The 23,094-nt window shown below is 39.0% G+C and overlaps 1 protein-coding gene across 2 annotated transcripts in view; it reads left to right on the forward strand.

Annotated features, from left to right (window-relative positions):
* LOC126297739 (E3 ubiquitin-protein ligase HERC2) overlaps nucleotides 1–23,094 on the forward strand; it is a 752,343-nt gene that overhangs the window by 405,133 nt on the left and 324,116 nt on the right. For both annotated transcript variants that reach the window (XM_049988889.1, XM_049988890.1), the window contains 2 exons: nucleotides 6,883–7,055; nucleotides 10,352–10,543. In XM_049988889.1, coding sequence (XP_049844846.1) covers nucleotides 6,883–7,055; nucleotides 10,352–10,543 — 365 coding nt within the window. The remainder of the gene's footprint in view (nucleotides 1–6,882; nucleotides 7,056–10,351; nucleotides 10,544–23,094) is intronic.

Below are 23,094 nucleotides of genomic sequence, written 5' to 3' on the forward strand. Positions count from 1 at the left end.
CTACACTCTATACAAATACTTTCAGAAATGACTTCCTGATACTTAAATCTATACTCGATGTTAACAAATTTCTCCTCTTCAGAAACGCTTTCCTTGCCATTGCCAGTCTACATTTTATATCCTCTCTACTTCGACCATCATCAGTTATTTTGCTCCCCAAATAGCAAAACTCCTTTACTACTTTAAGTGTCTCATTTCCTAATCTAATTCCTTCAGCATCACCCGACTTAATTCGACTACATTCCATTATCCTCGTTTTGCTTTTGCTGATGTTCATTTTATATCCTCCTTTCAAGACACTATCCATTCTGTTCAACTGCTCTTCCAAGTCCTTTGCTGTCTCTGACAGAATTACAATGTCATCGGCGAACCTCAAAGTTTTTATTTCTTCTCCATGGATTTTAATACCTACTCCAAATTTTTCTTTTGTTTCCTTTACTGCTTGCTCAATATACAGATTGAATAACATCGGGGAGAGGCTACAACCCTGTCTTACTCCCTTCCCAACCACTGCTTCTCTTTCATGTCCCTCAACTCTTATAACTGCCATCTTGTTTCTGTACAAATTGTAAATAGTCTTTCGCTCCCTGTATTTTACCCCTGCCACCTTCAGAATTTGAAAGAGAGTATTCCAGTCGACATTGTCAAAAGCTTTCTCTAAGTCTACAAATGCTAGAAATGTAGGTTTGCCTTTCCTTAATCTTTCTTCTAAGATAAGTTGTAGGGTCAGTATTCCCGACGTGTTCCAGTATTTCTACGGAATCCAAACTGATCTTCCCCGAGGTCAGATTCTGCTTGTTTTTCCATTCGTCTGTAAAGAATTCGTGTTAGTATTTTGCAGCTGTTGCTTATTAAACTGATTGTTCGGTAATTTTCACATCTGTCAACACCTGCTTTCTTTGGGATTGGAATTATTACATTCTTCGTGAAGTCTGAGGGTATTTCGCCCGTTTCATTCATCTTGCTCACCAGATGGTATTGTTTTTGTCAGGACTGGCTCTCCCAAGGCCGTCAGTAGTTCCAATGGAATGTTGTCTACTCCGGGGGCCTTGTTTCAACTCAGGTCTTTCAGTGCTCTGTCAAACTCTACACGCAGTACCGTATCTCCCATTTCATCTTCATCTACATCCTCTTCCAATTTCATAATATTGTCCTCAAGTACATCGCCCTTGTATAGACCCTCTATATACTCCTTCCACCTTTCTGCTTTCTCTTCTTTGCTTAGAACTGGGTTTCCATCTGAGCTCTTGATGTTCATACAAGTGGTTCTCTTATCTCCAAAAACCATTACCCTTATTAAGGCTTTAATTAAACAGCAGAAACGAAACTCATCACACAGTGCATGAACAATATAAACATACCGATTTTTTTGGCACAGTAATTGAAATTCGTTTTCATTATACACATATCAATTAATACTGTGGAATAATGTCCAGCAGGACACTCATAACAAGAAGCTAAAATGTAGCTAAATATTTAAAAAAAGTTTAGTGGGATACTTAATCCTAAGAACTTGGTAGATTTTATAAACAAATGCTTTAGCAGTGGTGACACTTACCTACTACAGAATTTACTAATACAAGTCACTGTACACCATATAACTGTATGCTACTGCTAGTGTTTGTGCTATTGTCTAGCGATACACAGTCGTTAATTTAGTGTTCAGTATAAAAAATAAAACTCCCAGAGTTTTAAACAACAGTGTACTTGCCAAGAGAATGCATTAATAGGATGAAAGGGCTTTATTTGACAGTGTTACTATACCACTGATACCCAAATACAAACCCTCTACATTTCAAACACACTAAGTTTCTTCCTGTCCACACAGATTAGGTGGCAGTCAAAATGTAGGACATTACAATAATTCACAGCACTGTCATCTCTCACAAAGGTAGTAAAAACTATTCAAAAAAACAGGCTTATGAATTACTTAGAGCAGACTTCTCAGTAAAGAACGATTTGATTTCAGATTTAGAACATGTAAAACATATGTGGTGGCACCATTTAACCTTTTAGCCGCTAGACCGACAAATTTTGTTAAAGAAACTTGACATGCTTAAAATGCTGAGGGTAGTGAGGAAATGGTTTCTACACTACCTAGAAAACAGAATGGAATGGATTACTGAAACATTTAACTGTATTGGCAAGCATGTCTCAGAAGAGTATGTAACTATGGAGGATGCTATGCATCGGGCACAGTACTATTCTAAGCTTACATTAACAATTACACATAATGTTCCACACTAACAGAAACAATACTGTTCACAGATGGCAGGAACTTTTTGTTTACTGCTCAGTCACCAGAAATACTGAAGTAATAATTGTACCTATTGTAGCACAAACATAGGCAATAAATAACAGAACTACACAGATAAACTGAAAAAACGAACTTAGGATACCAAAGAAATCTGATTATGTAAATCTGATCATAAATGATCTGAGTCCCAAACATTAAATTCTTTACTGTGTACGTTGTTGACCAACTGATGTAGGACCAGCGCATCAAATACCTTGAAATTATAAAATATGCACTACAAATACTGGACCATCTATGTGACTGCTCATGGTTTAAAAAAATTTACTTGTTTGGTTAAAATGGTGGTGTTATTCTGAGATCTGTTGGTGACATGAAACTTGTATTGGTCATTAGATACAACTGAAACACAGTCCTTCAGCACAGAAAAATTTCAGAGCTCAAGCACAAGAAACAATCTCTTATAACTGTCACATAATACAGATCAGTTTCACTACAACTACCTCACATTTTGAGCTAGTCCATGCATAGCAGAGGTTTTGCTGGCCATAGCTTGGCCAAATTTCAAGCACATATTCTTCATTTTCAGTCAGAATATCTTCAGGCGAAATCTTACAAATCATTTCACCAGTTTCAACTTAATTTTGTGGCAATCAGGAAACTGAACTCCTTGGATTTGATCATCACCATGCAATTTATCAATAACAAACTGAAAACAGTTCAAATTCTGTGAGTTTTCAAGTGTAGGAGCAATAGTCCTAAAAATCACTTCCAGTTAATAGCTTGTAAAATTTCATTGCACTCCCCATAACATATCTGGCAATATGATATAATGCATTTCTTTCGATGTTACTTAAGTCATCCTCACCACTGATTTCATGCTCTTTCCAACCTTTTGGAAGCTTAAAAACAGGCTGAGTTACAGATGATGTGGGGTGTGTAATGGAATGTTGGTCAAGAAAACTTGAAAGGTAGACAGAATCACTATTGTCATAGGATCCTTTTCATACATCTGTGATATAATGAGCAACACAAATAGTTTTCAAATTGTTTTTTAACTGCAGTGCTGTGGGAACCTTCTGAATACTTCTAACACAGGAGAACATATTTTATAGGCAATCTTGTGATTGATTGATTTTTATTGCCCAAAAACAAAACATTTACAGTGATGTTAACCTAGCTGTCAGCAAAAATTTGTAATTATTCTTGTGTAAAAAGATTTCCTGCAGATCAAGTACACTTTGTGTAGACACCACTTTGAATTGGTTTCCAGTGACCGAATTTTCCAATTTCAATCTACTCAAATACCATCATAACATTGTTCAGCAATGTGATAGCTTCCTCCTTTCTTGGTTGAAGGTGCTGATGGATGCCTAGAAGTCATTGTTGAAAACCATTTGTTAAATATCTCAACAAACCACCCTGTCATTGTGTATTCAGCAGTATCAGTTTCAGAAGACATAAAATTTAGACCACAACTAGTTTCGTGGCAGAGAAAAGAACGTGCCCCAGAAACTTTCATGTTGATGAACTTATTTGGTTCTATTACATCTGTTGTTAGCTTGAGAACAAGTTTCAAATCATTATCCTGATCAAAGTAATGTAGTCCCTTAATATGATTACAGTCAACAATTGTGGATGGCAACTTATACTTGTCCCTTATCCTCTCAGGAATGTTTACAACCGTGTTGGACAGTAAACATTGTCTAACATTTTTAAAAAAGGTGGGGCACATCTGCAATTAATTATATTCTTCTACCTGCATCTTCAGGATTTAAAATTTAATTCTGAAAGACAGAATTTTTTCCAGGAACAATTCCAAAATGTCTCCACATACTTTGATTTGCAGTACCCATATCTGATGTCGCACACTATACACTTAGTCCTATATGTTCACTGCATTTAATTATTTGTGAAACAATGCCACACTAAGCTTTACCATTTACATTATTTCCAGTAAAATGATACGCCACTACTTGCTCCCAACTGGAAGAGATACCACCCAAAATAAAAACACAAGCATGTGTGACAACACCTTCATGGCTTAGAAGGGTAACAAGGCCAGTATACTCACCTGTTCCCACATCAACTTCCCTGCTTGTAGTAATTGCCATTTCACCAAGCAGTAGAACACAGTCACATTATTTTTCATTCATACTTTCAACCTTTTCTGTGAGAAGCGTGAAGACTTTTTCTAGATTACCAGAACTGAGGTTCAAATCTTGAAGTCTCCTCCTTAGTGTACGCGGCGATGCCAATGGGAAACCTGAACTAATTAAATAATCAAATCCTTTGCTACCATATGCAAATTTCAAGTGGAGAGCTTTTTTCACACTACTTGCTGTCCATTTCAGTTTGTTTCTTATTTAAACTCTCCAGTTGAATGTCATTAAACAGGGTTTTTAGTTTGTGTGGAACTGAGTGACACACTCTGTTGAGTCTACTTTTTAGTAATGTATTCCTCAAAGTAAGACAACTGACCTCCTTGAGAGCTGAAATCTGTCTTTTGAACATGAATGTAACCTTCTAGTTTATGTAATTTTTCTGTGAGTTCACATTCTACTGGTTCACTTATATCACTGTCTTGCACACTACACATGAGATATTCATCACACTGCTGCTAGATTTCTGCAACAGTCTATGCTGTGGGACTGCTGCTTTAATTTTCTTGAGTTGGATGCTGATGGCCTAGTTTAATTTTCCTTCTTGTAACCTTTAGTACTATGTGAGAAAAAACTGTTGGTATGGCATTGGATTTGATCTTGCTCTTGCCATCGACCCTCACTTTCTCCCACTGGTCATCAGTGAAATGTTTCTATTGATATCTGAAAAACATGTTTACCAAATATACTCAGGGAAAAAAGAGAGACAAGCTCTGAAAAAAAATGTGTGAAGCTTCCTGCCCAAACAGAAGCAATGATAAATTGATAAACAAATAGTCTAGTCATCTGGAATGACAAGAATTTGTTGACATCTGCTACATAACTACATTTTAATTCTATGCTTATAAGAATTAGATGTGCTATGAAAAATTGCACACAGTCAATACACATCTCACAATAACATCTAACTTACAACTCATGTTGTATGCAGTTGGAAAGTTAAAACCACTTACTCCACGTAGATAAGAGTAGTTCGTCAGTTTCCACAAGGCTCCTGTGTGATTTACATCACCCCTGTTAACTGCAACAGCCCATTGCTTTCTTCTTTCCTCATTCTGCGGAAATACAAGCAAACGAAATTCACCTCCATCTCTGTTGGTACATCTGAAAGCAGCACAATCGGCCACCGTTTCTGAATGTCTGCAGAGTGAATTAAAGGTGGTCTGCTACATATGGTACCACTGCTATCATGCTTACTTCAAGACAGTAGTGATTTCATAACAAAATACTTTCTTATTTGAGCTCATATTTAAGCTCACACATGTAAATTTCATGCAAAAAGCTGTCTAAGTAGGGTGCAAACACATACAAAGTGCACAACAAATCAGTAAATAACTCAAATTACCTTCTAATTGTTTCCAAAAGTCTTCAAAACAGTAATCTAACTCTGAAAAGCATTGCAAACATAGATACCTGTGGCATAAACATGGTGTCACAGCGGCTCAGCCAGTCACGTGTGATTTTACCTACGGCCACTCTCTCCCTGTGTATAGGCTCTCTAGGTACCACTGCTTCCATAGCCTACACATTCGACTGAGATATACTTGTAAAACATTGCTTAGAGAGTGTCTGGGTTGCAACTTTTGTATTACAGTCTAGAAACACTGTGACACATTGTGGGATTGTAGACAAACACTGTGAAGGGAAATATCTTGAGAAACAATCAGGCTCTCAGATTCGATGCTAAAATGTTTTGAAGTTCTAATTAAAGCGTGTAGAGTAAAAAATTTTCAAAAAAATTGTGTTTTAGTTTTCACAAATATTAATGCATTTCAAAGCTTGTAGATTATGCAGTGTGAAAGGAATTACGTACTTAGTTGTGTTATGAAATTAAAAGCTTTTACTTTATGTAAACTCATCTGCGTAGAATCAGCATTCAGCCGCACTTCCATGAAGTCGTATAAACGAGTGATGTATGCACAGCTGGTAAACTGACTTTTTTCATATTATTACTGTAAAAATTATGCCAGTGATCTATGGAACACATAATTAACAACTTATTTTACCACTGTTGATTTTATTGACAGACAACAAAATATGATAATTAAATTTAAAAGTACTGTTGTTGTTATACACTATTGAAATACAAGTTTACAAAGAATAATACCATTGCTTAAGTAGCACTTAAAATAATTAATTGAAGTTTGCCATGTAACAATTAAAGAAATTGCTCTGATCTTTCATATGGGTTTGTGAACCATGCATTATTGACCAGTCTCTTACTTTTAATGTACAGGAATATGTTTTGAAGTACATTTTCTCATTACCCTCTTATAATAACAATATGCAGACAGAATGCTTGTCACTATGTAACATTGTTGGATGTAGTATGAATTTTTAAATTTTGGTATGTCTCGTATTTTCTTAGGTTTGCTCACTAGATTACTTTCATGTTATCTGGTGCTTTGAGTTGTTACATTCTTTCTGTTAATGCTAAATATTATGGCAAGCTGTGTTTAATTTCAGGTTTGACCAGTGAAGTCCCTCCAAGTCCTGAAACAGTTGTTGGCTGGCTTCTTGAACATCCATCTCACACATTGGTTGAATCGGATTCTGACTCTTCTTTTAATGAGGTGTCATCAGATTCTGACACTGCATCAGAAAATTTAGGATCATGTGTGGTGTCTGGTGCACCAGATGTGAGTATAATTTCACTTTACATGTAGAGAAAACTGTACTTAAAAATATAGTATTCTACAGTTTTAAATAGTTGAGACACCTTGGTAAATCGTTGTCATTGTTATGTTGTGCTGTTTATTACCAGGCTACAGATTAGCTTTCTCAGGGAGTTCCTTGCGGGGTGGGGGAGTGGCTCTGTACGTAAAAAACAGTATTTCATTTGAGTCCATAGACGTATCATGACACTGCACTGAACAGATATTTGAAAGTTGTGCAGCATTAGTTGATTTAGTGAAACTAAACTTCTAATTGCTGTTGTTTATAGGTCCCCTAACTCCGAGTTCAGAGCATTTTTGCTTAAGCTAGAGAGGGTTCTTGATTCACTTTCTAGGAAGTACCAGAAAGTAGTTCTATGTGGTGGCTTCAATATTAATTTTGTACATGATTGTGCAAGAAAAAGGATGTTGGTAGATCTCCTAAATTCATATGATCTGATGCAAACTGTGTTTTTCCAACTGGGGTGCAGGGGAACAGTAGCACAGTCATAGACAATATTTTTATTCATTCTTCGTTACTAGATGGGCGTTCTGTTAGTAAAAGGGTGAATGGCCTTTCAGACCATGATACACAAATTTTAACACTAAAAGGTTTTTGTACTCTACCCAATGTCGTATTTAATTACAAATTACATAGGAAAGTTAATCCAACAGCAATAGAGAGTTTTTCAAAACTTGTCAAGGAACAAGAGTGGCAAGATGTTTATAGTGCCGATAATATAGATGATAAGTACAATGCTTTCCGTAACACAGTTCTTATGCTCTTTGAGAGTTGCTTTCCATTAGAACATTCTAAACGGGGTACTAGCAGTAATGGACAGCCCGGTTGGCTGACTAGTGGGATAAGGATATCATGTAGAACAAAGTGGGAATTATATCAAAATGTTAGAAGTAGTCACAATCAAGCTACAGTAGCCCATTACAAACAGTACTGTAAGGTGCTTAAAAATGTTATTAGCAAGGCAAAAAGTATGTGTAAAGCAAATAGAATAGCTAATTCACAGGATAAAATTAAAGCCATATGGTCAGTTGTGAAGGAAGTGTCTGGTCAGCAGCACAAGGTTGACGATATAAAGTCAGTTTGTAGTAATAATATTTCTGTTACTGATAAATCAGATATATGTACAGTATTTAACAACCATAATCTGAGCATTGCTGGTGAATTAAATAAAAATTTAGTATCTACTGGGAATCATATAAATTTCTTAGCAAATGCCTTTCTGAGATTGACGTCTGAAATACTCCTCTGTGATACAGAGAAGAGGGAGATTGAGACAATAATCAAATCACTGAAGACTAAGGACTCTCATTGTTATGATGGAGTGTCTAGTAGAATATTAAAGAACTGTGCTGCACATGTTAGCCCTGTATTTAGCCATATTTGTAATTTTTCCTTTAGGAATGATCAGTTTCCTGAGCGATTAAAGTACTAAGTAGTAAAGCCGCTTTATAAAAAGGGAGAAAGGGATAATGTAGATAATTTTAGACCTATTTCTATGCCATCAGTGTTTGCAAAAGTTATCGAAAAGGCTGTGTATGTAAGGTTAACTGATGATTTTATATCACACGATTTGCTATCAAATGTACAGTTCGGCTTTAGAAGTCGTTTGACAACTGAAAATGCTATATTCTCGTTTCTCTGTGAGGTACTGGATGGGCTAAACAAAAAGTTTTGAACGCTTGGCATATTTTTTGATTTAACAAAGGCATTTGACTGTGTTGATCACACAATATTGCTTCAGAAGTTGGACCATTACAGAATAAGGGGAGTAGCTCACAATCGGTTCACCTCTTACTTTAGCAACAGGCAGCAAAAGGTCATTATTCACAATGTTGATAACGGCTGTGATGTGGGATCTGAGTGGGGTACTGTGAAGTAGGGGGTGCCCCAGGGATCAGTGTTGGGGCCGCTCCTGCTCCTCATTTATATAAATGATATGCCCTCTAGTATTATGAGTAACTCTAAAATATTTCTGTTTGCTGATGACACTAGCTTGGTAGTAAAGGATGTTGTGTGCAACATTGACTCGGTTTCAAGTAGTGCCGTACATGACCTCAGTTCATGGCTTGTAGCAAATAAACTAACGTTAAATCACAGTAAGACTCAGTTTTTACAGTTCCTAACATACAATTCAACAAAACCTGATGTTTTAATCTCACAGAACGGGCATATGATTAGTGAAACTGAACAGTTCAAATTCCTAGGTGTTCAGATAGATAGTAAGCTTTCGTGGAAAGCCCACGTTCAGGATCTTGTTCAAAGACTTAATACTGCCATTTTCACTATTCGAACGGTATGGAAAGTGAGTGATATTTCGACACGTAAATTAGTCTACTTTGCTTAATTTCATTCACTTATGTCGTATGGTGTTATGTTTTGGGGTAACTCTTCCCATTCTAGAAGGATATTTTTGGCTCAGAAACGGGCGGTTCGGGCAATAAGTGGTGTGAGTTCACGAACCTCTTGTCAACCTCTTTTCACGAGTCTGGGTATTTTGGCATTGGCCTCTCAATATGTATATTCCTTATTGTCGTTTCTTGTTACCAATATTAGTTTATTTCCAACAATAGGCAGCTTTCACTCGGTTAATACTCAGCAGAAATCAAACCTCCATTTGGATTGGACTTCCTTAACTCTTGTGCAAAAAGGTGTGCAGTATACTGATGCATCCATTTTCAGTAAGCTGCCACTCGAATTTAAAAATCTTAGCAGTAATCCACGCGCTTTCAAATCGAAACTGAAGAGTTTCCTCATGGGTCACTCCTTTTATTCTGTCGAGGAGTCCCTTGAAAAATTAAGATGATTCTCATTGTATTGCTGATAGCATTTGCTTAAACTTATGGACTGATTTTCTTTCAGGTTCATGAACATTTATTTTTATCTGTAATTACTTTTTATGTTGTAATTTCATGTATTGACAAGTTCCATGACCTTGGAGATTTGCTCCTCAATATGGTCCTACGGAACTTGACATTTAAATAAAATAAAATAAAATAAATTGCTCAGTGTGTTGACTGTGCATTATGTTAGTCTTGTTTTAATTCATTTTTAGACTCACATTCCAGATAACTCCATTAAACTCATAAACTGTTGTTGGCAGTGCTGTGTATTATCAAATGGTAATATGTTCAAAATAACGAAGGAGTCTGTATTGGCATCAGCTTGTTTCAGTTTATGATGTACTTAAGATTTTGAAATTTGTGGAATAAAAAGTTTTCAAGAGTTTTATTTTATCTTGGAATATTTAATTTTTTTTTAGGTCACATCAACAACTGGCTATAATCAACGAGCAGATTTTCTAACAAATGATGAGTATGCCATGTATGTACGTGATAACATAACAGAAGGCATGCTTGTGCGTTGCTGTAAAAGTTATGAGGAGGTCCATGAAGGTGATGTGGGGACTGTTTTGAAGGTAGCATATGATGGCCTCCATGATTTAAATGTTCAGGTGAGATAATGTTTGGGTACAAATCTTTCAAAAGTGCAAAGAAAGAAAAAAAGGAACCTTTGTCCTATCTTTTGAAATAATTTAGCCTGTTGCATAATTATTTTTGTTGCTATCTCCACAGTCACAGTGTAAAGGAATATATCTTATTTACAACCAGTTTTGAAACCATAATAAGTCAAAACCCTATCAAACCATTTGCTTTACTCCATAGCCTCATAAGTATTCATGCAGTTATCTGAGTGCAGTACCTGAATTTCTTTTCCCAGAATGTCAGGCATAGTATGTCAATGTATCTTCAAACACTTACTCACCATCAGTGTGTGTAAATGACTAGAGCTGCAGTACTCTGTACCAGATACACTGTCCACCAGAGTGAATGAGTGCTGTTCGTGTTTATGGTTACTACCAGGCCCACTAGGGTGTATAAGGGACGTGAACAGCATCAGACCACTGTGAAGGACAAGGAGATGCTGTGTGCTTGTGTAGCATTAACATCACCTGACAGAGTTTGAAAGTGACCTCTTTCTGGGTCTCCATTTCGCTGGTTGGTCAAATTGTGGAATATCCAGATTATTGGAACATCCAGATGTGGCTGTGTTCCATTGTTAGACTGTATGGGAATGTGAAGGCAAGCATATTTGTCATCAAGTTTCTGGTTGACCATGTCTGACCACCACAAGCAGGAATCTGTGTATTGTGCACCAAACATATTGAACCCCTTCACATATGTGTCATCCAAAAACAAGTAACAGACTGTATGCAACATTCTTTGTAGTCTAGCACCATTGGGCAGAGACCAGTAGCAACTGGACTAGGGAATTACTTTCCAATACATGGGCTGACATTAACACCACATCATAAACAGCTGTGTTTGTATGGTGCTATGACAAGGAAACATAGACTGATGATGACTGGCATTGCATTGTATTCAGTGATGAATCATGATTTTGCACGACCCTGGATGACCACTGTCCGCAAGGAGGTGGGGTGAGATGGGGAGGAGATCCATTCTTCCAATGATTTGGAATGGCATGGTGCTGTTACTCCCGGCATCATGATATGAGGAGCCATCAGGCATGACTTCATGCCACAGCAGGTAGTGATTGAGGGTCTCTGACAGCACAACATTACATCATGGACAACCTTGACCAGTTTTCAAAAGAATAGTGCTGGTCCACACATGCCATGGGTCTCTATCAACTGTCTGCATAATATTGCTGTGCTCCCATGCCCAGCAAGATCCCCAGATCTGTCCCCGATAGAACGTGCGTGAACCAGCTCAGACTTCAATGCCAGCCCAGTGTGAGTATCCAGTATATAAAGATTTAGTTACAACAGTTGTGGCCAACTTGCCTCAGGTGGTGATACAGTGACTTTACACTGAGGTGACAAAAATCATGAGGTAGCGATATGCACATATACAAATATTGGTAGCATTACATACACAAGGTATAAAAGGGCAGTGCATTGGCAAAGCTTCATTTATACTCAGGTGATTCATGTGAAAAGGTTTCCACAGTGATTACGGCTGCACATTGTGAATTAACAGACTTTGAACATGGAATGGTAGTTGGAATTAGAAACATGGGACATTGCATTTTGGAAATCATTTGGGAATTCAATATTCCAATATCTACAGAGTCAAGAGTGTGCTGATAATACCATATTTCATGCATTACCTCCCACGTGAATGGGCTCCCATGTGGATGATGCAGTGGTCGACTACCTTCAATTAATGACTGAGAGGAGCAGAATTTGTAGAGTTGTCTGTGCTAATAGATAAGCAACGCTGCATGAAATAACTACAGAAATTAGTGTGGGATGTACAATGAATGTATCTGTTGGGACAGCATGGCAGAATGTGGCATTAGTGGGCTACGGCAGCAGACCACCGATGTGAGTGCCTTTACTAACAGCACAATATCGCCTGCACCACCTCTCATTGGCTCATGAGCATTTCAGTTGGACCCTAGATGACTGGAAAACCATCGCCAGGTCAGATGAGTCTGAATTTCAGTTGATAAGACCTAATGGTCGGGTTCAAGTGTGGTGTAGACCCCAGAAAGCAATGGATCCAGGTTGCCAATAAGTTACTGTGTGAGCTGCTGGTGGCTTCCATAATGATGTGTGCTATGATTACGTGGAATAGACTAGGTCCTCTGATCCAACTGAACCAATCATTGACTGGAAATGGTTAGGATTGGCTACTTGGAGACCATTTGCAGCCATTCATTTTCTTCATGTTCCCAAAAGATGATGGAATTTTTATGGATGACAGTGTGCTATGTCACTGGGCTACAATTGTTCACAACATTCTGGACAGTCCGAACAAATGATTTGCCTATGCAGATCACTGGACATGAAGGACATGAAACAATTATGGGGCATAGTCTACAGGTCAGTTCATGTACGTAATCCTGCACCAGCAACGTTTTTGCAATTATGGGTGGCTATTTAGGCAGCATGGCTCAATATTTCTGCATGGGGCTTTCAACTTGTTGAGTCCTTGCCCTGCACTTTGCTGGGTGAAAGGAGGTCTGGCGTGATATTAGGAGGTATTCCATGACTTTTGTCACCTCATCATATAACACCCTTACCAGAGCACACATCCAGTCCAGAGAGGTGCAATGTCAAACTGATAAGTGGGCTCATATGGCCGAGCACTTTGTCAATTTAAACTGATTTTGTATTCATTGAAGTGTCATCACATGCCCTCTCAGCCTGTGGAGTTTAGTTTTTGTTTTGTCCTCCCCTTCTTGGTGACTTAGTTCTCTCCCCCACCCCCCCTTCTCACACCCTCCCAAGGCAGTTAGAGAGATTTTTAGTCAAGAGATTAACATCTTGATATATTGATTGTTTTTTTCCATTTTTGCTTTTTATCTTGTCATAGAAGTTATCAAGTAGAATCATACTTTTAATTTTTTTTCTAAATTATCGAGAAGCTAATAAAACTTTCTTACCAGTGATCCTTAGATGTAGTCTGTCAGTAATTTGAAGAGCAAGCTGGCGAGTCACCACTCTGTCTACCAAACTACATCACAAGGAGCACCTGAAGGCTGTTTCCCAGTTTTGGATTGGCCTCTTTGTAGCATACCTTTTAAATGAATGGCAACACATTGCTCAGACGTGGTTGGGATTGTGTATTTTCCACTAAATGTGTTAACAACATATGGAACACAGATATTAGTAACTAATATAACTAACACAAGAAATTCTCATAATCAGAAACTACATAAACCACCACACCCTGCCCTTCACTTCTAGACAGGAAAACTGATTCTTCTCCATCCTGTACTGCAGGTAGGACATTCTTCTGTGAAAATCCATTTCCCCCACTGTAAGGGCTCTTTGTGTCCTGACTATGTGTGCAATATAACTACTTTTTTCTGTTAATTCACACACACACACACACACACACACACACACACAGAGAGAGAGAGAGAGAGAGAGAGAGAGAGAGAGAGAGAGAGAGAGAGAGAGAATGAATCTTTTTCTGTGTATTTCACGTTTTGGGGACTTATTTCTTTCAATTTAAAGTCCTTACTAGCAAAAGTCAACACTCAAAAATGTCTGTATTCTAACTACAGACAAAACTCAGATTTGCCAGTAGTGCATGTTTGTGCATCTTGTAACCAGTGCTCACTAATGCATAGTACTGAAACTTCTGTAATATCACCACTTAGGAAGCCTTCTAATGCGCACAGCTGTTACTTGCAATTACTATACCAGTATGCCTATGTACTTTAATATTTTTCTTCTAATGTTTGACAGTAAAAAGAAAATCCTTCATACTTGGCAACTGATTTTGCTCTTATCCTTTTTTATGGGATGAGTGGTTGTAGTTGAACCTGTTGATGCCAGGCATGCTAATGCCTGTTTTGCTGTTACTGGTGTCTGGCTTTGTGCTTAAAAGAGTCCCACTGTTACAAAAGGAATTCAACTATGAGTAACATGAGAACCCATCCCCAGTATTCTTTTTTCCTGTAGAAACATATGTTGTGTCTAGTAGATACAGACAATGATTTCAAAATGTACCAGAGCAACCTATGCCATGTGAACTGTCACCAGTACCCTCTGCAGCTGTGTTCAAAAAGGTCTTCCTGCCTCTCAGCATTATTTAGACACGGGCAGTTGTGATACGATAGAGCTCAGTGATGTACACATTAGTTTTGCAAGTAAATTAGGTCATTAGGTCCAGGTCAATGCCTTGTAATATTAGAAATTCTTATTCATTGTGTTATTTGCCACATGTGCTATTACTGCTTGGCCTGCTTTTCTGAAATCTATACATAAATTCTCTCAGTCCTTCATCTGTTGACTAAGTCGTGTACTAGATTTGAAACTTTTGGTAATGTCATGCTCCTTGTATAGCGTAGCCTGTAACTGAAGGCTACAGTTTAGCATTGGCTACTATCTCCCAGGAATACTTTATCTTCCTGAAATTGCCTTTAACTTCCATATTCTAATCTCAGAACGGGATGGTGGGATGGACCTTGAGAGCTAGTGCAGTGCAGAGGAAGACTATTTAAGTAACTGAATAATATGTCAAGGGCATACATCTACATTTCTATTCGTAATCTATCAGCAGCCAAACGGTGTGGCACAGGGTATGTAGTGTACCAGAAACGTTGCCTGACTTTCCTATTCGATTTGTGTGTAATATGCAGGAATATAAATTGTTGGTACCCTTATCTGTAAGATGAAATTTCTCTAATTTTGGCCATTAACAAGATGCACGTTGGAAGAAGTAATAAGTTTCTTGACTTGGGTAGGTTGTGGGCTCTTGGATTTTTGAGAGTAAGCTCTCTGTAGTGCATAATGCATTCTTGTAGTTTCTCCTGCTGGAATTAATGAATAATATCTTTAGCACACTGTTGTTAGTTGAATGAACACTTGGTGAATTGCACAGTTCTAGTTTGAATCTTTTCCACCTCTTCCATTAATCCAACATGATAATGTTCTTGAATTGCTGAACAATACCTAAGAACTGATGAAATAAGATTTTTATATGTGAGCTTCTTCATTGGGGCGGGGGGGGGGGGGGGGGGGGGACACTTTCTTAAACTATGTTCACACTGATGGGTTTGTCACAGAGACTTGTACCCGGCACCGCGGAGAAAAGTATCTCGACACATGTATATCAAAACTTAGCTCAGGGACACGTGCCCAGCAGAAGTAGCCAAACTGAGCATTCTCGCTGGTGACATGTAGCTGGTCAATTGCATGGAACATGGCATCGGATGCAGAACTTCTAGTTCTTTGTGCTTGCACTGTGAATATAATTGTAAAAATGAAGAATAATCAGAGAAAGCAATGTAGGTAATAGGTGTGTAATTTTCTCCGTAAACAGTGTTGTCATAGAGCTTACAGTTCAGTGATGAGTGACCTGAAAGTTCAAGACATACAGGATTTTCAAAAATTTTATTTTTATGTCTATGATGGACTTTTTATATCTCAATACTACACATTAAAAGATATAATTTTTTGAGAAGCTGTAACCGCTGCTGAAAAACTTCCCATTACATTAAGCATTTTAGATACTGGAGATTCGTAAAGCTCCTTGATGTACACGCATAGGATTTCAAAATCCAAAATCAGTGAAATAAAGCAAAAATGTTGGTTTATTACATTCTTCAGGAAGATCAGTGAATTGTAGATATATCAACAAACAGTTCATCTCTGTCCAAATCTGGTATCTTCAAGAATGAACATCTGTTAAAGTCACAGAGGAATTGTGACCTCAGTTTGTGAATTTTACTATCTAATTCTTTATCCAAAATAAAGATGTGAGTTGTTGAAATGCCTTGCATTTGACGATGCAGTGGATACACATGCACAGTAGAAAATCTATCTGGGATTTGTGCTGTGTTTTGGACAATTGAAAAGATACAGTTACATCTTCCAGGACAGAGTATTTCTCGGAATTATAACATCTTTGATGCAGGCACGTGTTGTATGAATTTGCAACTTTTGCCACTCCTCATTGGCTACATGTGCCAGTCACAAATCAACATGACAAATCCCACAGAGTGAACGTAGCTTTGGAATTCTATGGATAAATTTCTATTAGTTATTTCCAATCGGGCAATTTATGTGGCCATTTCACTTGAAATGACACTCCTCCAGTACTCCTAAATACCTTATGGCAAGGTTTCATTCATCTTAAAAAAGTTTATTAGGGTCTACAACTCAATATATGCAGAAGACAATGACTGAGACTTCCATAACCACTTTCAGGACATTTTGTCTTTATTTATTCACATGGCCAGTTATGAAACACTGGAACACATTATTAGGTGTTACAGGGATCATTACATCAGATAACAAAAAATTAGACAAAGTGCAATGCACATCCAGGTCTGACCACACTTATTAATGAGATTTATGCACCCATACCTTTCATTTCCAGTTTGAAATGTCCCAATCAGGCACTCTAGCTACACCAAAGGCTTCTGTTTAGACCAGTAGTTCTAAAATAAATTGTCTTACTGGCATGACAAATAGTTGCCTGCCTTCAATAAGAATACCACTACTCACACAGTCATGGATGTCTTAGACAGAAGGCACCTGTGAACAACAATGCCATTTGAAATTGGAACAAAGCATGAATGTGGCAAATGTAAATGTTTTGGTGTGGGGCTGGAACAGGATTGCATCCTGGTTGCTAGTGAAACCAAGGAAAATTTTAAATTTAATGGAGATCACTAAATTTTACATTCCAGACTACATATTTAAGATAAGGTATGTAAATATTTAAGTGTGTCAAGATTTTACAGTGGTGCACTTACTATGTAAAAGCAGGGGGATGGCGTTAGCTGCACCATCATTTTCTCCAGCTGTATCTTCACTGAGCAAAGTGCTGCAGTAGTTAGCACAATGGACTCGTATTCTGGAGGACGATGGTTCAAACCTGCATCTGTCCGCCCAGACTTAAGATTTCTGTGATAATAACTAAATTGCTTTGGGTAAATGCTGGGATGGTTCCTTTGAAAGGGCATGGATGACTTCCTTCCCCAATCCGATGGGACCGATGACCTCGCCATTTGGTCCCCTACCCCAAATCAACCAACCAAACAACCAACCGGCTGTATCTTCAGAATGTGGCTTCCAAAAGAGTTTACTATGTTTTATTCTGTTAAATTCTGACAGCACTGGAGTGTGTGAGACATGATCTGGGAATTGAATTCCACATCTGTCTCAATTCTCTGAGAGCTGTGCATGATGTTTGTGTTTGCACATGTCGTCAGAAGATAATAGTATTGCAATATCAAAGATAAATTTCTTAACTTTCAAAACGACTTGATAGTCATTTTGTTGGGTACCAAGGCATTGTGCCAGTTCAGGTGAATGCATTAGCAGATACAGCAACCAAGGAAACATGTTATCTAGGTAAAGAGACTTATTGTGATATCTCCATTCATGCAGTATTGTTGCTGTTGTGCCATACTTACTGAAAAGTGAGCACTTACCCACTTAGCTGCAAACCTGTCTTCTATTTTTGATGATTTCTGTAAAGCAACTGAAGCAGTACCACACTGCCGACTGTTAATGAAGGTACAAACATATGGATTAGGTTCTCAGCTATGTGAGTAGCTCGAAGACTTCTTAAGTAACAGACCCCACTATTTTTTCCTTGATGGTGAGTGTTCATCAGAGACAACAGTATCGTCAGGTGTGCTGCAGGAAAGTGTGGTAGGACCACTGTTATTTTATATATACTTAAATGATGTGGTGTACAGGCTAAACAGCAGTCTGTGACTGGGATCCACACCAGGTTGGATTAAGGAAAACAATAAAGCAGTTTAGAGGCAGGATGCTAGATTTTTTACCAGTAAGTTTGAACAACATGCAAGTATTATATAGATGCTTCAGGAACTCAAATAGGAATCACTGGAGAGAAAGCAACATTCTTTGTGAGGCAAACTATTGAGAAAACTTAGGGAACTGGCATTTAGGATGACTGCAGAATGTGCCATCAATGTACATTTCATGTAAGAACCATGAAGATAAGATTAGAGAGATTAGGCCTCGTACAGAGGCATGTAGACTGTTGCTTTACCTCACTATATGTGTGAATGAAACAGAAAAGGAAATTACTAGTGGTGGTACAGGATGCCCTCTACCATGCACCATATGGTGGCTTGTGGAGTATGTATGTAGATGTAGATTGTGAGATGTATTTTAATGTTTCATTTGATGTCAGGGGTGCCCTGTAAACTACTAAGGTAGAGAACTTATTTTTATTGTTGGTGGTTCATTGGATTTAATGCAGTATTTATGCATATAAATTCAGATGATGAGCTAACTGAAATTATCTAGCACTAGCAGGCACCTCTGTGTCATAAATAACAGCATAGAAGTGTGAAGCATACCATCATGTGGACTTTGTCATTGTGGCTGTGTGTGTGGTTCTCACAATTCACTCACTTAGAGTCTGCGCAGGGTATAGTTGTTGATGCATCATGACCTTTTTTTTTTTGTCTGAAGCTCTGGGCGAGTTCATTCATTCAAATGGAGGCCAATGTTGTTTGCCTGCTTTTAGTCAGCTAACAACATGTTGCAATGGCAGAATCGAGGCACATGACCTGCAATCTTTCTCAAATGATTTTGCGGATGTATTCAGTAAAAATATTTCATTTTTTCATTACTTGTAGATTTAAATGTCAACTTCATGATTGCCCATCATTTCGTTAATGGTTATAGTTGTTGTGATATTTGAAATTAAGTAGGACACTGCATGAAATTTGATACAGTTTGCAATGAAAAGAGGTGCTCGCAATGATTTTGCATTTGGTGCACATTACATAATGTGTTGCTGCATATAAAATTTAGCTAACATATTGAACTTTTTTAAGCTTCAGTGGAGGTCTCTATCTGTCACCAGTCTCAAGAAAACTGATCTCAGGTAACACTGTCATTTGCGAATGCTCGTACAAGCAATAAAGCCGGAAAGAATTATCATAACATTCCTCATATTTCATAAATGGTTTGTGATATCAAAAATAGATTTTAGCAAATGATAGCAAGCAAGGGGGAGAGTATTTTGCCATATGATTATTATGCAAAACTTCTTTATCAACCATGTTATTCCGCTAACCAGAGACTTTTCCAATGAAAGAATATAGTTAAGGGCCATCAGTAGTCAGTGAAATGAGAGATGGTTTAGGTTTTGGAACAACATAAGTGAAGATATTACATGTTTATTTTTGTATCGATGATGTGCTCTTTCATAAGCTATTGGCTGTACTTGTCCACAGTTTCTCACTTAAGAAACTTAATAAACCACTGTCTCTTCATTCTCTTCCAGTTTTGTCTGCACAACATGTTAGTGACATGACATTATGTAAACTCCACTGTGTTTTGGCAAAAGAAGTAAGTTTTAACATGGTGTTTTGATCAAAATTCACAACTCGTGACACATTTCTGAAAGTTACAAATGGTGAACAAGTCAGGTGAACATAAATTGCTGCTTTAATTCCATGTTCAGTGAAATTCTTTTTAGATGCTAACCAAATTAGAATTGACATTAGATCTTTTTGGGCGGTCATGATGCAAGTGTGGTCGTGGATGGTCTACACTTAATATTTACAAAAAATTAGACCATAGGCTTCAGTTTAGAATGGCATTTCCCTTTCAATACTTGGCATTTCGTCTACAGCATGCTGACCACCTGTCCCAACCCCTACCACTACTGCTCTCCTTCACCCATCCCCATTCCCACCCAGGAGATTCACCACTCTTTGGTGAGTATGTACTTGGCTACCATGAGGCACCAGCTTTTACAACATTACACTTCTTTCTGTGCTGCAAACCAAGACTTCGACTATCTCTTCCCTCCACTGACTTTACATTGGATGATCCTTTTGATGCAGGCCCTGCCTGGACTTGGTTCATGATTTTAGTCTCGATTTTCAGTTTCACTCCTGGCACTGCCTTCAGCTTCCATTAATGATAATATGGTCCCCATTATTGGGTTTCACCTGCCATCTTTTCCAAATTTTACAGAAGTACATGCCATGCAGGAAAGGTCATGCACTATGGTGTATGCTCTGCCTCTGTGCCCTTCCTCCCTGGTACCCTTCATTCCTGTTGTCATAGTACGCCCAAAACCAAGCACTGTAGCCATCCTGCTGGTGTTGGGGAGGGGGAGGGGGAAGTCATGAAGAACCTGTCCAGTGGCAGCCCCCCAAGAACCTGTACAGTGGCAGCCCCTGACCCCACAGGGATCGCATGGTTGGTGCCTGCACTGAACACTCCATCTGTATACCATGGAGTATGTACCCATCATGACAGGGGCATGGGGACTCCCAATAATGGATTACTGGCCACTGGCCAGATAGCCATTCCTGTGGTCAGGGGATGCCCATGGGGAGAGTCCCCGTACGGAGCGGGTGGCACCATAGTGGATAGTTCGCACATGGAGTGACTTAAATTTTCTTCTGCTGGTTGTCACATGACTCCAGCAGTATCTCTGAATGGAGAGGCCTTGCATGATTCAGTTAAGTATGATCCCAATGTGTTCTCTTCCCTGGCCATGCCATGGGAGGAATGCAGGACTAGATGACGAGGAGAAACCCCCCCCCCCCCCCCCCCTCCCAGTACCTGGTCTGTGCCGGGACTGACAGGGACGGTTTTTTGCCCACAAAACCTTCATTTTTTGCCTCACACATTGAAGACAAATATGGCTAAGTTGCAGCCATGTGTAAGGTGAAGAGCAGTTCCCTCCCCAATTGAAACATCGTCTCCTGCCTCCTCCTATGAGATGATTCAGGTGTATGAAGTTCGGACATATGTCTTCCCAGTGCACCGCTACCACTGTCTGGAGGGATTGTGGACGTCGATTGCACACAAACGTTTCTTTTGTCCCTCCACCTATCTTGTAAACTGTGGTGAGCCCCACTCTTCCTGATCAGCAGATTGCTCCATTTTTAAGCATGAGAAGAAAATCCAGGAGTATAAGATGTGGGCAAGCTCATATATCAAGAGGCCAGAAAAAAGTATGAGTGTCTAAATCCCATACAAATGACACAATCTTACACTGCAACCACATCGTAGTTGCTTTTTCTGTTGACAGTGCTTTCCTCTGTTGTGCCTCATACCATGGACCCTCAGAGCCTCCTGCCGATACCTGGCACCCCAGATGGTTGGGGCCCCTTCTGATCCTTTCATCACCCCACCTGCTGTGGACACTGGTCCCCATCCCCCAACCAGAGGTGCCTCATCCTCCTCCAGCTTCTCTAGCTAGGAAGAGGTCCATTGGGACTCATCCTTCCATGGTTCCTGCTGGTCCACTGCCAGTACTTATGTGCTGGACTTTGTATATAGTGAGCTTGTGCCTCGTGATTCACCTTTGGAGTTTGTGGATGTTTGCGTAAGGGCACATCAGGATTTTAACATGTGTAATGTTTATCTCCCTCCCGGCTCTCAGCTGTGATAATATGAGTATGTCTGCACAGTAGCAAGGTAAATGCTTACCCTTTTCTGCGGTTTTCATGTAGTACATTTATTAAATTTTGTGTGTGTTTCTCTGTTTAAGAGGGTTCATCTCGCATTTTTGTAAGAGTAAATTCATTCAGTCTTTAGTCCATTTTTTTTTCTTCAAAGCAAACGTCTGTCCATTTAGTAAACCAGTCAGTCAGGCTCCAGCTCTCGGCTGTGATACGGGTACATCTACAGAGTGGCAAGTTAAGTTTTTATCCTTTTCTGTGTTTTCAGCGTAGTATATTTATTCAATTTTGGGCATGTTTATCTGTCTAAGAGGGTTAATCTTGTCTCTTTGTAAGTGTAAAATCATTGAGTTTTTAGCAAAGTAGTTGCTCACTGAACACCCACATACATAGCTCTTTAACGCTTTGGCGTCCATTGGTGACATGTCAGTAGGGTAGCAAGTCACATATCTGGGATTGTCTGCTTTTATAGTTCACTTCTTCAGTTAGTCTTGCTAGGATGGATAGGATGTGTGCATGCTGTGTGCAGACATAGGTGCAGATGCAGGAGGAACTGTCCAACAGTTCACAAACATCTGAACTTGCTGTGGCCTATGGTCAGTCACCTTCAAGCTGCTTCCTCAGGATATAGCAGTGGCAGAAAATCTGGCACACTGCTTCGGATACCTCAGGTGTCCCTTGTTTTGCCCATGGGCTCTGTTGTGGCTCACATCAGCACGAACGATGCTTGTTGCATGGGTTCTGAGATGATCCTCAGTTTGTACAGGCTCCTAGCAGAGGTTGTTTAAACTGCTGGCCTAAAGCATAGGGTGCAAGCAGGGCTTGAAATATTTTCCAGAGTTAATCAGGGTTCTTTGGTTTGGAGCTGAGTGGATGGTCTCAACCAAAGGCTTCGTTGACTCTGTGATGGCCTTGGCTGCAGATATCTAGACCTGCGTTATTGTGTGGGGATTTGTAGGACTCTGATTGATAGGTCATGGGTACACTACACAAAGGAAGCAGCTATTTGGGGAGCAGAGTACTTGTGGATTGCACATTAGGGTTTTTTATGCTGGGCGGTAGTTTGAGGTGCTCTAATGAACGTAATGAACACTCGCCAGTCGA

Source organism: Schistocerca gregaria, chromosome X (assembly GCF_023897955.1).
Source record: "Schistocerca gregaria isolate iqSchGreg1 chromosome X, iqSchGreg1.2, whole genome shotgun sequence".
NCBI lineage: Eukaryota > Metazoa > Arthropoda > Insecta > Orthoptera > Acrididae > Schistocerca > Schistocerca gregaria.